Source organism: Lagopus muta, chromosome 5, assembly GCF_023343835.1.
Source record: "Lagopus muta isolate bLagMut1 chromosome 5, bLagMut1 primary, whole genome shotgun sequence".
In the NCBI taxonomy this organism is placed as follows: domain Eukaryota; kingdom Metazoa; phylum Chordata; class Aves; order Galliformes; family Phasianidae; genus Lagopus; species Lagopus muta.
The window spans coordinates 57,920,500-57,933,834 of NC_064437.1; the positions used below are offsets into that span (position 1 = coordinate 57,920,500).

A 13,335-nucleotide genomic window follows, 5' to 3' on the forward strand; every position below is an offset into this window, starting at 1 on the left:
AGAAAGCTAAGATCTTATTCTATAAATATATTTACTAATTAAAAGTTACCTCGACTGGAAACAACTGGACAAAGTCTGAATTACTGCTCTGTACTGAGACAATCTCTGCCATGGCAAAATGTGGATAGCTGACCCATTCATGTCAAATATCCAAGGACAGGATGTGCTCGGTGCCTAATTTCTAATTTGAGCATTAAATAATGAATGCATTAGCAAACACCTGAGTTGCAGATGTATTGCACACCTGTTTCTCTGGTACCATCAGATCATCACTGCATGTAAGACTTAAGAATATACTGCAGACTGCATTGCTCGTCCATAGTTAAACTTTATTTCCTCAGTAGCTTTAGAGATGGGAATGTAAATCATGGATTTGTCCTGTTTCTCTTACAGGGGCTTATTGTTTGACTTTTAACACTTAAACAAATCAAGTATTAAAAGCACACATAGCTCTTCTTATACTGTAATTTAACATTCCTTAACTATAGGGGCTACATTACAAGATCTCTGTATGGACTTTTGCTCTCTTACACAGGGACATAGCAGAATTGAAGCCACCTTGTGGAGGTAAAGGACAAGGAAAACCTGGAAAAAAATAGCTTGTAATTTCTTGTGTTTTGAGATGAGTGGAGGAGACCATAGTACAAGTTATGGTGTCAAGAGTCTACAGGGAGACTGTCAATACAGCTGTCAGGGGAGAGTACAGGGTAACAAAGTGTGTCTTGCTGAAATTAGGAAAAGAAAAGGGAGTTGTGCCAGGTGTCCCTTCCACCTGCACTTCTGCTCTCTGTGGGTAGACCACTTAGAGATCAGACAATATCCAAGGTCAAGGGAAACACACCCTGTAGTTTAAGAAAATCCTATCCTGTGACACTTTTAGTCCCTACAGGAATTCCTCTGCTATGACAGATCGGAATTCCCTTGTGAGGTTCCCTTCAAATTGAAGCCTACAAAAAGCCACAAAGCTTGGGGAGGGAATCACATATATTCTGTTTAAAGTAAGGGGGAGAACTGTAATCTCCAGGGAGCATTAAACAGGCCGTGTGCCTAGCTGCCTTCTCGAGAGCACAACTGTAGCTATTTGAGAAGCATGGTTACTTACAGCTTCAGGTCCATACTGAGCAGAAGCAGCCTGCAACCCCATTTCCCGAAGGTACGCCAGCTCAGCAGCTCTTCTTGCCCTTTCCACTTTATAAGAACCTGGGGGAGTCCAGCCGATGCCTCTGAGCCAGTTCAAGTCAGACTTGTATTTTACCTAAGAGAAACATACAATAGTATGTATTACTATTAACCACATGCTCTGTGTTTTCAAGAGAAAGAGAGAAAGTATACAAAGAGGAACAGGGTTAATAGTGAACAAATTGTTTTGTGGGTTTTTTGCTTTTTGTTTGTTTTTTTTTTCAAACAGTCTGTAGTTGTTTTAAGAATGATTTTGTTAATAAATTAGGTCTGTGATGACACTGCCACCCAGATAGCTCTTAGCACTGGGAAGGAGAGTGCCTCTCAGTTGTACTTACATCACTCTGCAGCTTGTAGGCCTGCTTTGCGTGTTTCACATTTAGCTGCTCAGGATCACAAGTGTATTGGTGCAAGGGCTGCTTGTAGTTAACATTGCTGGCAAGCTGCTGGCTTCTCTTAGCATGGAGGAACCCTGGCTGGTTAAGGTGACTCTGAAAACGTGCTCTGTTTTGGGCATATCCACTCCTGTACAGGTTGTCACTCTGGAGTTTTCCCACTCTGAGGACATGTCCGATGTGGGCATCACCATCTGCATTGAAGAATCCAATCATGTGGCCTCTGTCTCGCAGGAAGGCTTCTCTGTATTTGTACTGAGGAAGATGCAGAGAAAAGTATAATTTTCACATTCAGATTATCTTCAAATTCCATGATGAAACAACACATCCTCCCCTAGCTTTTAGTGACGTTTTTTGTGTTGCACAGAGACCACAGGTTTGTTTGATATCAAAATACATCTCCTAATCTAATATGACACTACAGGAGAATGACCTTGATGTTAATTTTTAAGGGACTGGAACAAATGGGGCCCAAAGTAATCCTCTCTCAAAAGTAACCAGAAGTCTTATTCTGTACTAAGTAAACATCTCAAGCATGCAGCTCTTCCATATTCAGCTTTCCTGCTGACTGAGGTCTTCTGTGTTCAAAGGTGACCCACTTTATTCTAGCTCACACCTGACTATTCATAGCCTGGTACCTAGTTTATGTAACTACAATACAAAAAATGAAACAGAGCAGCTTGGTATTGGACATTATTAATGAGAGCCTATAGTTGGAAATCTTCGTATTTAAATGGCATTTGCTTCACTGATTACCAATTTTCACACACACACGCACACACACAAAGTTTCCTTTTGTCTTATTCACCCATTTTTGCAGAGCGGGGGTGGCATGGGAATAAGATTGGGAAGTGTTTGAAGAAGAGCAATTCTTACATCACTAGCAATCTCTCTTGAAGCCTTTGCTGTCTGGAATGGAATGGCGTCAATCCTAAAATCATAGCCAGATGCTCTTGTCTGTTCCCAAGATGTTTTATACGCTTTCTGTGTTGAAAAGAAAAGAACAAAACAGTCATTTCCCCCTTGCAGTTTCTTAAGTGTAGTCCCATGACTGTAATAATAAATGTTTTATCCTACTGGGCTTGTTTGTTTCAAGAGTCATCAGTACCATCTCCAAGGTTTTGATCCAGTTCTACAGCCCTTCAACTTGTTTTCTATTCCCCATAACAATAAAATGTCTCATCTGAAAAATGCCACTAGGGTTTCCTTTTGTACATGAATGTGGTTGTTTCTGATTGGGTTTAATTTATATTAGAAACTGTGATGCATCAGTCACATCAATATTGCATTGATATTACTCTTATTCTCTCTTTTGATGCATCCACTTGCAGTGTCTTGGGTTTCATGGCATCATAATTTCAATACTAGTTAGTTCAAGCTTTTCTAATGATTCCTGTCTCTATTTCATAGCCACATGTGGCTTCATTAATTCATCTGAAATAACAACCAGTTCTAACATATTTAATGTGACTTTGTGGGTGTGAAATACATTTACATCTTGAAGAGAAATTTCTCTAGATTTGGCTCTTCTTTCTTTAGTAGCATTCTTACGACAGCTTCCAGTCCTACTACCCAGCTGTTGCACCTTAGCAGATACTTTTGGCTGTCCCTTTCTGATTTTATTGATTGGTTTTCTGGAAGACTTTGATCCATCCTTTTGAAGGTTTGAAATTATATGAGGAAAACAGCACGATATCTATTTCATATTTCAAAAAATATTCTCATGTTTCACTGATGGATTTAGTGCCAGCTGATGCTTAATTTGAAAGTAAATTAAGATGCTAGAAGTCCTGCCAGAACCAGTAGCCTGGATAGAACCAATGCAAACATTACTCCTCAAAGTAAAATCTTACTTACATCACTGATATGAAGTGCATTCTGGCGAGCTCGGATAAAATCTGGATGATCAGGAGGCAGGGTATACCTGTGCCTGGCTTCAGAGTCTCCAGCCTTGTACAGCCTCTGAGGAGTCAAAAGACATTGAATGCAATTGATTCTGGAAGTGAGGTCAATTCTTTACTGCCTTTAGCACAACAAAAGTTAAGATCATTTATAGTCATACGAAACCTACGTCGTTGCACTGAAGGTAGCTATGTTTAGCATGAATCAAATCAGGAGAGTCAACCACAGCGGTGAACTTCAAACTTCCTGGCTTCTGACGGTACTTTGTCTGGAGGGGCCAAACAAACAAACAAATACACACACAGAAGATGCTTCTGTTAGATGATATTGTGATTCCAGGTGTGCTATAATTGGAGTAAATCACCAAAAATCACCTTCCTGAAGCCACAGTAATAAAAACATACTGTTTTGCTTAAGTCTTATTTGCTCTTTCAGCTGTTGAACAAGGATATCACTGTCTCATTGCTGTAATTCTGAATAACCATCTTTTTTTTTTTTTTTTTCAAATGTAAGGACTTTGCACTGAAAATTCACATTATAATTTATGAACACTGCATTTTTGGCAGCTTATCATTTTCTTCCATTAATACGTGATACCAAGCAGACTAACGCACCCTCATTGTGACTGTCAATGCTGTATCTTTCTATATCACTTCCATAAGGACCTGCTTAGAATTTCATAATAGAATTTACTGCATTTATTTATTGCTACGTGTTTTGTTTATACTCTTGTGATTCATTCGGAATGGAAAATATTCAGCAGGTGTCACACAGTGGACTTGCATCTCCTGTACTGCTTCTTGGTAACTTATACCTTGTATAAACAGGCTCCCACATCAAAAGGAAATGATAAGCTACATTCGTAAGTGTCATGTAACGAGGAGCCTTGATGGTAAACAATTCCTACAGACGTGCTAACCCATGAAAGATTTATCAGTTACCTCACTGATGAGCTCGCCAGCCTTCTTTACGCTTTCTATCTGCGGAGATCTCAGAGCCATCCAGCCAACTCCTTTCATGAAGTTCAGGTCTGATTTATAGCGATGCTGTAGAAAATGAAAATCGTTAGCTATCAGTTTTGCATCCACAGCTATTAAGGTATTTTAAAAAGACTCTCTGATTCATATTAACATTTTGAGGTTTTTCATTTGCCATGCACATATCAGATCGTAAAGCCAAACTGTTTGCATTTGTTCATTCCACTAGGAATTAAATAATGTATCATATGCAAGTTACAAGAGAAGGCCCCACAAGTGAATTAGTATGACTCAAAGCAGTCAGTAATAACCTGTTTGTACTGGGCGTAAAAGAAACCCTTTTGAAATAATTTTCTGAGGTGAGTTCAAGTCAGGAATACTAATTATTTTATCTGGTGCAGGCTTCCTCATTAACCCCATTTCTAAGAGGAGACTTAAGACTCTTTCTTTATTCACATTAAAGGCTTCCTCTACTTTCTTATCCAGTAAAATGAGACAGACCCTATAAGAAGTAAAAGCCAGGAAAGTAGTCCCAGTCCCAACAATTCATACCTCTCCTATAAGCAAAAGGGATAGCAACCATGTAGCTTAAACAGGTGCTCTACATTATTCTTCCTAGGCAGCGATGGGATGAGACAATAACACCTTAATCATTTCCCTTTGGTGTCCATAAGCAAAGAGACAAGTCTTGATGTCCTTATTCATCTCTTGTCTTCTCACTTGTTAGGGAAGCTCTGAAGCACATGCTGTTTAGGGTCTAAGTACCCTGAACTGATAAAATATCTGCACCCACGCAGCTTTATATTTGCACTAAATATCTACATCTATCTAAAAGCGTTTATGGCCAATAGCTTGTCCCTGAACAAAGATACACATACTATGGCAAAGTGAGTCTGGATTTTGCCCATCCTGAGATTTCATTACGTCTGTCAAAGTTTGCCTGGACTTACACTTGCATGAGCAATTTCTATGAACGTGTCTGGGTTGTTTGATATTACTAGTTCTGCTTGCAAAATGACTTTCTATCATTCCTCAAAAAAATCTCTGAGCATTTAACCTTCTGCACAAATAATTCTATGTGTAGAACAATGGCTGTCAAACCACTGTCTGCCTGTGATCCAACATGCTGAGAGAGTATTGATTATTACTTTTACTTTTTCTTTTATATCCCTGAGCTCTAGGATAAGTGACATGGACCACAATGATTGTCTGTCATGTTCATAACATAGGAACATCTGATTCATGTATATTCTATAGGCATAGAGTTAATCAGATATCTTGATGCTAGCCATTGTAAGTTTGCAAATACTGTTTCCAAAAACACTGCCCAATGTTAGCAATATGTGCCATTCCTTTAAAGCTCTATCAATGCTAAATTCAATTTTCTGTTTACATCAGGAAAGTTTACCTCACTCTGCAGCATGTGGGCTCTTTTGGCCCATTTCATCTTCAAGTCTTCCGGGAGTGCTGTAAATTCATGGAGTCTCTTTCTATAATCTTGATCACTTGCTAAGGCCTGGGCTTTCCTTGCATGGACAAGATTCACCATGTCCATGGGCAGACAGTACTGAGACCACACTCCTTGGGATCCCTTCTTATACTCCTGTTCACTCTGTAATTTGGCAGCACGCAAGCAATGCAGCAACCTGGTATCATCCAGAACACTTCGGGCCCCAATGTGCTTTCCTCTCTCCATCACAAAATTGTGTTTATATTGGTACTAAAAATAAAAAAAAAAAAAATAAAGGGTAAAAGTGAAAAAGTGCCATGCTTACACTGACTGCTGTAGCTAAGTAGCTTAGGATAAGTCACTGAAACATCTATGCTGACTGCAAAAACAGCCAGAGGCTGCAGTGCTAAGTATTTCCCAGAATCTCTCATTGCTTTTGAGTTTAAATACCACAGTAGTTACAATACGTAAGTTAAGCACAATTCAATACATGCTCTGAATACCTTCAAAGCACTGATAATATTTAAACCTCAGATGATGCACTTTTATTAACTCTCAGTTATAATCCCATAATTAGGAATGAGAATGTAAGAGGAATAAACAAAAGAAAGAAAAAATATCCCTATGGTGAAACATCATGCACTCTGTAGCCTTCAGATTTGCAAATGCCACCCAGCTATTTTAAAGAGTAAATTCAGTCTTCCCAGATCAATAACTATGTTGAAAAGCCTAAGATGGTGGTCTGAACAGAAGAATAAGCACCAGCAACCCCTTGTTCTCATCTTAGCTGGGACTATAACTCTCCCTATGATCTTGCATTTATCCTCTCTGTGAAATAGTGATGATGATGATAATGATTATTTATACAGCATCAACAGGGTGCTTGGAACTTTAAAGAGAAGGCCTGGGCCCTGAAGAGTTCATAATGTAGTTGAAATGGGATAATAACACTTATCTACCACACAGGAGAGTTGCGGGGATTAAATTACTGTAGCTAATGTTTACAAAGTGCTTCGAAGATGAAGGGCCAAATTCAGATCTGTTGTAAGTGGATGTAATTCTATTACGGACTTGTACCCTTTAGAGCAGATCTGAAGCTGTAACCAAAAGCACTCTGCAAAATGTAGTTAAGTATACATTATAAATTACAGCTAGATATGTTTGCTTCATAAAACAAATGCACATGAAACAGATTCATATTTTATCATGTTAGAGATAAAATATGCAGCTAAATACTACACAAAAGAAGGAATTTTCAAAGTTAGTTTTTAGATTTTTTTTCTTCTTACATTTCTTGTGAGGAAGAGATGAACTTAGGCTTTCTGAGAAATGGGTACCACCATGTCCAAGTTTTGCCAGCAGCAACCAACTGAAAGTGTGTTTTTAGGGATAAGAAGATTTGTTTCTTCTCTTTTGGAAATTAAGGGGACACATATGCACAGGAACATTCACTGATTTTCACTTCCTAAGCAGACAGACATCTCCTGATTTTCGGAGATTCAAAAAATGCTTTTCTGAATTCATCTCAATTCAGGAGTCCTGAGCACTTCCAAAAGTCAGTTCAAAGCAGGGTGGACAGAATTAGTGGGCGCTTTATTATATGAGAAGCTAAAAGCCTGGAGAGGAACAGAATCTCTCTGATTTATCTGTCTGCAAATACTTTAATTCACCAGCTATTTCCCAGTGGAAGATGTTTAACTGAGCTTGGCTCTCGATTAGCAAGGATTCTTACTTTTTTTTTTTTTTTTTTTAATTCACACAAAGCATCTCATTCATAAGTAATATATTCTGTCTCACACTTGTCTCACATGGTTATGGAGTTGCTTTAATTCAGTAAAATCTGCTTTAGACATTGTTTTACATGAAGTTAACAGGAATTAGGCAAGATGGAAGGTTGAATCATTCAACTCACATCACTGGCAATTTCTCTGGAGGCCCTTGCAGTCTGGAAGGGGAGTGCTTCCATTGTCAGCTTGTAGCCTTGAGCACGTAGATTATGCCAAGATTCCCTGTATTTCACCTAAAGTAGGAGAGGCACATGTAGATTGCTCTTTCGCTTTTACATGCACAAAGGAATAAACAAAGGAACCCTCTTTCATTTGTTATTCTGAGTTACTCATTCCTCATAATCAAAGGATTTTTTTTTTTAAATTATCTTGAGGAAATCCTACTATCTCAGGCTAAGCAAGTCCTATATTTCATGTAGATTTAATTTACAACTACATGTATGCTAATGGAAATAAATATCATTATAATCAAATCAGGGAAAGCATAAATAGAACAGATCTAAGAAGTCCTTTACTTATCCTCCCTCCTTGCCACTGCACAATTTATCCTCCAACTCAAATAAGTATAAGAAATACAAAAATTTACATCGCTGAGATTGGCTGCATTTATTCTTGCTTGTGTGAACTCAGGCAGACCCAGTGTTGGTGTATAGTGATGCTGAATGTCCTCTCCTGCTGCTTTATAAAGGCGCTAGAAAAGAGACCAAAAAAGACAGTTGTGATTAATTGTCCTTAATATCTCAGTAATGCAACAGCAGTGCTTAAGTTGTTTATGATTATGGCAACTATAATCAGCCAGCACAAAAAAACCCCAAGCAACTAAATATAACGATGCTATTTAATGTTTTTTGTTTTTTTTTTTTTCTGGAAAGTAAATCCGGGACAAGAACAATTTTCATACATATACCAGGATGCCAACCCACTGTGTTGGTAGCTTTACATTTACATTTCCAGCAGGGCTAAAGGGTACCTAAAACCATTAATTATACCTTGAACGTATGTTATTTAAGTGGGCTGGCATTTCTGGCCATCTTTTCTAGCTTAGAACTTTTCTTCATGTTATGACAGACAATTCTGATAATTTATCTGTGGGTTTCCTCCTGTTTTTTTCAAAATTAGAGAAGATATTATTCTGGAGGCCTCAAAAGTAGCCCATACTGTGCAAATGAGCTCCCACAAGAACAGCATCAGATCTTTTGAGGTTTTGTTTCATGTAAAAACACTTGATACGAGGATCCTATCATACGGACACTATTCAAGCGGTTTTGTTTTTTATTTTTAAAGAGATTGAATTGAAAAATGATATTAAACATTTTTCTGGAAATAATGAAACATGATCTAACTAGGCATAAGCAGAATTCAGTGATGCTTGCTTTCTTCTTGATGCATTTTGCTTTCGGAAGAGAATTCTCTTTCTCCCTCCATCCCTCGCTCACTGCATTTTGAAAAGCATATTTTCTGATTCACGTTAAGAGAGCCTACCTCATTAGCAATCATATTGCTGAATTTTGCATGAAGGAGGCCAGGAGAGTCTGTCACCGATGTGTACTTGAAGGAATGTGGCTGCTGACGATATTTACTCTGAGTTCATGCACAAAGAAAGATGAACAGAATAACTAAATTGTCCTGTCAAATATGGGACATTTTCCAGTACTGGTGCCCTTCTGCTTAAAGCTCTACTTTACTTTGCAAAGGATATATAACTTGCAACCTTCAAATTAATTTACTATTTGCAAATCTGAATTTGATGGATTTTAGACTCATAGGGGAAAAGAAAAGTAAGGAAGGAATAAGATGTAAAATAAAACAAGCAAAAAACTATCATGCTGAATACAGCCATGAGATTATTTCACACCTTGGTGCCATTAACACTGGCTAGAGGAATTATACTGAGGCAATCCAGTCCAGAGAAAAGGTGCTGCACAAGTCACTTTTTTTGTGGTAAAGACGAGATTTCACCTAACCCATATGTCAGAATTGTGAACAAAGTAACCACAACATCACTGCAAATAGGTATCCATTCACTAAAACAATTACGAAGAGCATCCTACAAAGAGCAAATATTTTTCTTCTTATTTTCACATCAGTTGGAATATGGGTAATAGATCAGTGATTGGAAGCTATCAGAGACTATAAGAAGATAACACGACAGAGGAGAAAAAAAAATCAGGTAAAGAGGCAGTTAAAAAAAAATGATACAAGAAGGCAGCAAGTGAAAAACTGACTGTTGGGCACTGCAGTCTAATTTTGGAGAAATAGCACAAGGTACTTAATAGAAAGAGTCATGGCCTTATTTTTAGTTGAAAATCCCATTTTTAATCTAAATGAAAATCACATAAAATAACCTACTGGGTCAGGAGAAAAGATTTGTGAAAACAGCAAACTCTGCAAATCCTGGAACTCGTTCAGGCTCACCCATCTGCACTTAGGACATGAACTGACTGATCAAACACAAGGGGAGGGAGACTAGCTCTATCCTGTGTGCCACTTTGCCAGCCCAGTTTAATGGAAAGACATCTGGCAAACTCTTGTATGCTGTGGAGAAATCAAAAACCTCTTTTGTTACCTCACTGATGAGTTCAGAGGCTTTCTTCTTTCCTTCAATCTCTAGGGCCCCTGGAGTAATACATCCAACTCCTCTCATAAAGTTCATGTCAGACCGATATAAATTCTAAGGAAAACCAAGCAGAAGTAATTACAAGTTTGTGTTTGAAATGCCCTATATTTGTTCATCCAAAAATACACAATACATTTATTCAAATAAATCCACTAAAATTTGTCTGTGATAGGTACTGTTAAGGCTCTTTGCCCTACATTCTTTTGTTTATGTGCATATTGCACTGGCAGACCTACAGAGGTTCTGAATTGTACTAAATCCCATGAACACTGATTGGACTCCAAACATCCATTTGTAACCTTGAAAATCTCCTCCAGATAAATAAATTTCATTCGTATCTTATATTAATTACATCTACATAGTTTTTATTTGCAGGTCTTTTTCAAGTCCGATCTTTAACAATAAGCATTTTCCTTCTGAAAGTACAAATTACTCTTACCCAGACACAAATCAACTCAAATAGTTGCTAAATAGTTTTCATGGTAATCAAGACCTTAAAAAGAATATTTTATCAACAGTGCAGTCATACTCACTTGCAAGCACTCCTTGCCCAGTCATCAAAGACTGCTTTACTTTATCTCTCAGTGTGGTGCAATCACAGACATTGCACAACTGCTCCAACAGATAAGCAACTCATCCTGGTTGCAATCAAGGGGGAACAGCTATTGTTTATCTACCAGCCCCCACTCAAATACATGCCATCAGCTGCCACAATTTGGAACCGAATTATTTTCAATCACACCCAACTGGGAAATATTGCTGGGATATTTTGCAATTACCTCACTCTGTAGTTTATATGCATTCTTGGCACACTGCAATCTCAGATCATCAGTCAAAGAAGTGTACTGGTGTAGCAGCTGTCTGTATTCTTGTTCACTGACCAAAGACTGGGCTTTCCTGGCATGCACCAAGTTTATCATATCGAGTGGCAGATGGAAGTGAGTCTTTGTATCCTCAAAACCTTGCTTATATTTCACCTATCAAATAAAAAACAGATCACACATAGAATTACAGCACAGCAATGCAATGTTATATAATCATATCACACATCTAATTGCAGCATAGTAATCAGAATTCACATCTTGATCAGAAGGGACATTATCCATATCCAGCATAAATTTTTAAAAGTGCATTCCTGAATTTAACTATACTGTGCATGCTCAATATTTGTATTTAGAGTATGTGGCAGCCTATTCTTCATCAAAATAGTAGCCATCTACATTATATTTAACTAAGTTGAGATATTATAAAGAATTTTCATTTTTGTTACTGTGAAATACATTGAATCTATAAAAATCACCAAACTGATGACAGAATTCTTAATTTTCTGTATCTCTAGAAAGCACAACAAGGAGTTGAAGCTACTGCTTGCAAATAAAACACAGCCATGTATTTGAAACGCTACAAACCCCCACTCAAAATATTTGTTGGTGCCTACTGATTCAGTGCCCAGCTTCACCTCAGTATTAAATATTATTTTTAGGGTTGTTGGGATTTTCCCCTTCTTTTCACTTGCTGTCTCAGGAAGAGGATTTAATAGAAATCTTCAGATAATTTTTTTCATGTGAAATTTCCTAATCGGAAAATGCAAAATTGAGATGCTCAGGTAGTTCATCCAGATAAGGAAAATCCAGATCTACTGATCAAACTGACTTCAAGTCATCTGACAGATGACTCAATTCTTTAGACACTTGTTTTACCTTTATCAGTCTAAGAACACCATCACACAAGAAAGAATCTTAGTACAAGCACAGAACTCACTGAAATGAAATAGCATGACAAGAAGCTAGTTCACAGCTCATTATACTTCCCATAAGAACCCATGCACCATTAGGAATCAATTCCAAAACTTCCACATCTTCCTTTTCATACTTACATCGCTCTGCAGGGATGATGCATGGACTGAATGAGCAATACGAATATCACCATCCAGGCCATATGAACCAATCATCTGCCCTTTCATTTTCTCAAATGCTTCCTTATACTTGTGCTGAGACAGAAACAAGAATAGAAATATGAACAGGACTGAAGAGAAATTAAGAATGAAGAATTAAAAATGAAGAACTGTTACAAATCCAATAAAAAGATTTACATATTGCAGAAGGAGAGCTACGAATAGTAAATTCTGGTTATACGTAGTTGTGGTGGCCTACATCTCCTGAACAATCCCTAAGATTGCCCAGTCCCTACATCAGCTAGTCTGATTGGCTTTGCTTTAGCAAGCCTTCCTTTGGTAGTTACCAATAACAATTAATTGTGTCTACACCTCCAAAACTACAATAACTAACAAGAAGGAAGCTGAACGTCTCCCACATGCAGTTCACCTACATCGCTTATGATTTCACCCGAAGCCTTAGCTGCCTGGAAGGGAATGGCATCGAGTCTCAGCTGATATCCACCATCTTTCATCTTTTGCCAGGACTCCTTGTAGCATATCTAGCAAATAGAGAAGAGGAAAGAAATACAGATGGACTAATATTGCAGCATTATTGTTACCCTAGCGATGTTACCAGAACATTTTCATTCTATTCTAACACAGAAGGCTACAGTAAATGAAACTATCAAGATGCAACAGGAATAATTAGATTGCAAATGGTCATCATAAAACTGTAGTTGGTTGATCTCGATCTTTCTAACTTACGAGAAGTTTGGCAAGAAGTTTCATTTCTCATTTTACTTTGGAGACATTTAGACCACAGAGTAATCATACACGAGGGAAAGTAAGAAAAAAAAAAAGTTTGCCTGTGTAAGACAAATGGCAAAGCACTGTGAATTTTTCATTTTTCTTTAATATTTTAAAGGACAGATTTATACCTCACTGATATTCTTGGTGTTTAATTTAGCCCGAAGGATTTCAGGAAGATCTGTTGTTAGCGTATACTGATGCTTTACACTTTCTCCATGCTCCTTGTACAACCTCTGCAAACAGAAATGAGTTTTAGAAGTATTCAATATATGTTCACCAAATAATTTTGTCCAAAATAAAGTACATGAATAGATTTATAGAAAGCAAAGACTACAAGAAAGT

At 37.7% G+C, this 13,335-nt stretch overlaps 1 protein-coding gene across 2 annotated transcripts in view; it reads right to left on the reverse strand.

The window, feature by feature from the left end:
* LOC125694191 (nebulin related anchoring protein) overlaps positions 1-13,335 on the reverse strand; it is a 45,484-nt gene that overhangs the window by 481 nt on the left and 31,668 nt on the right. For both annotated transcript variants that reach the window (XM_048947047.1, XM_048947046.1), the window contains exons 27-41: positions 13,122-13,226; positions 12,636-12,743; positions 12,184-12,297; positions 11,087-11,284; positions 10,257-10,361; positions 9,173-9,271; positions 8,277-8,381; positions 7,816-7,923; positions 5,862-6,173; positions 4,418-4,522; positions 3,646-3,744; positions 3,432-3,536; positions 2,451-2,558; positions 1,518-1,829; positions 1,103-1,255 (exon numbers count right to left, since the gene is read on the reverse strand). In XM_048947047.1, coding sequence (XP_048803004.1) covers positions 1,103-1,255; positions 1,518-1,829; positions 2,451-2,558; positions 3,432-3,536; positions 3,646-3,744; positions 4,418-4,522; positions 5,862-6,173; positions 7,816-7,923; positions 8,277-8,381; positions 9,173-9,271; positions 10,257-10,361; positions 11,087-11,284; positions 12,184-12,297; positions 12,636-12,743; positions 13,122-13,226 — 2,136 coding nt within the window. The remainder of the gene's footprint in view (positions 1-1,102; positions 1,256-1,517; positions 1,830-2,450; positions 2,559-3,431; positions 3,537-3,645; positions 3,745-4,417; positions 4,523-5,861; positions 6,174-7,815; positions 7,924-8,276; positions 8,382-9,172; positions 9,272-10,256; positions 10,362-11,086; positions 11,285-12,183; positions 12,298-12,635; positions 12,744-13,121; positions 13,227-13,335) is intronic.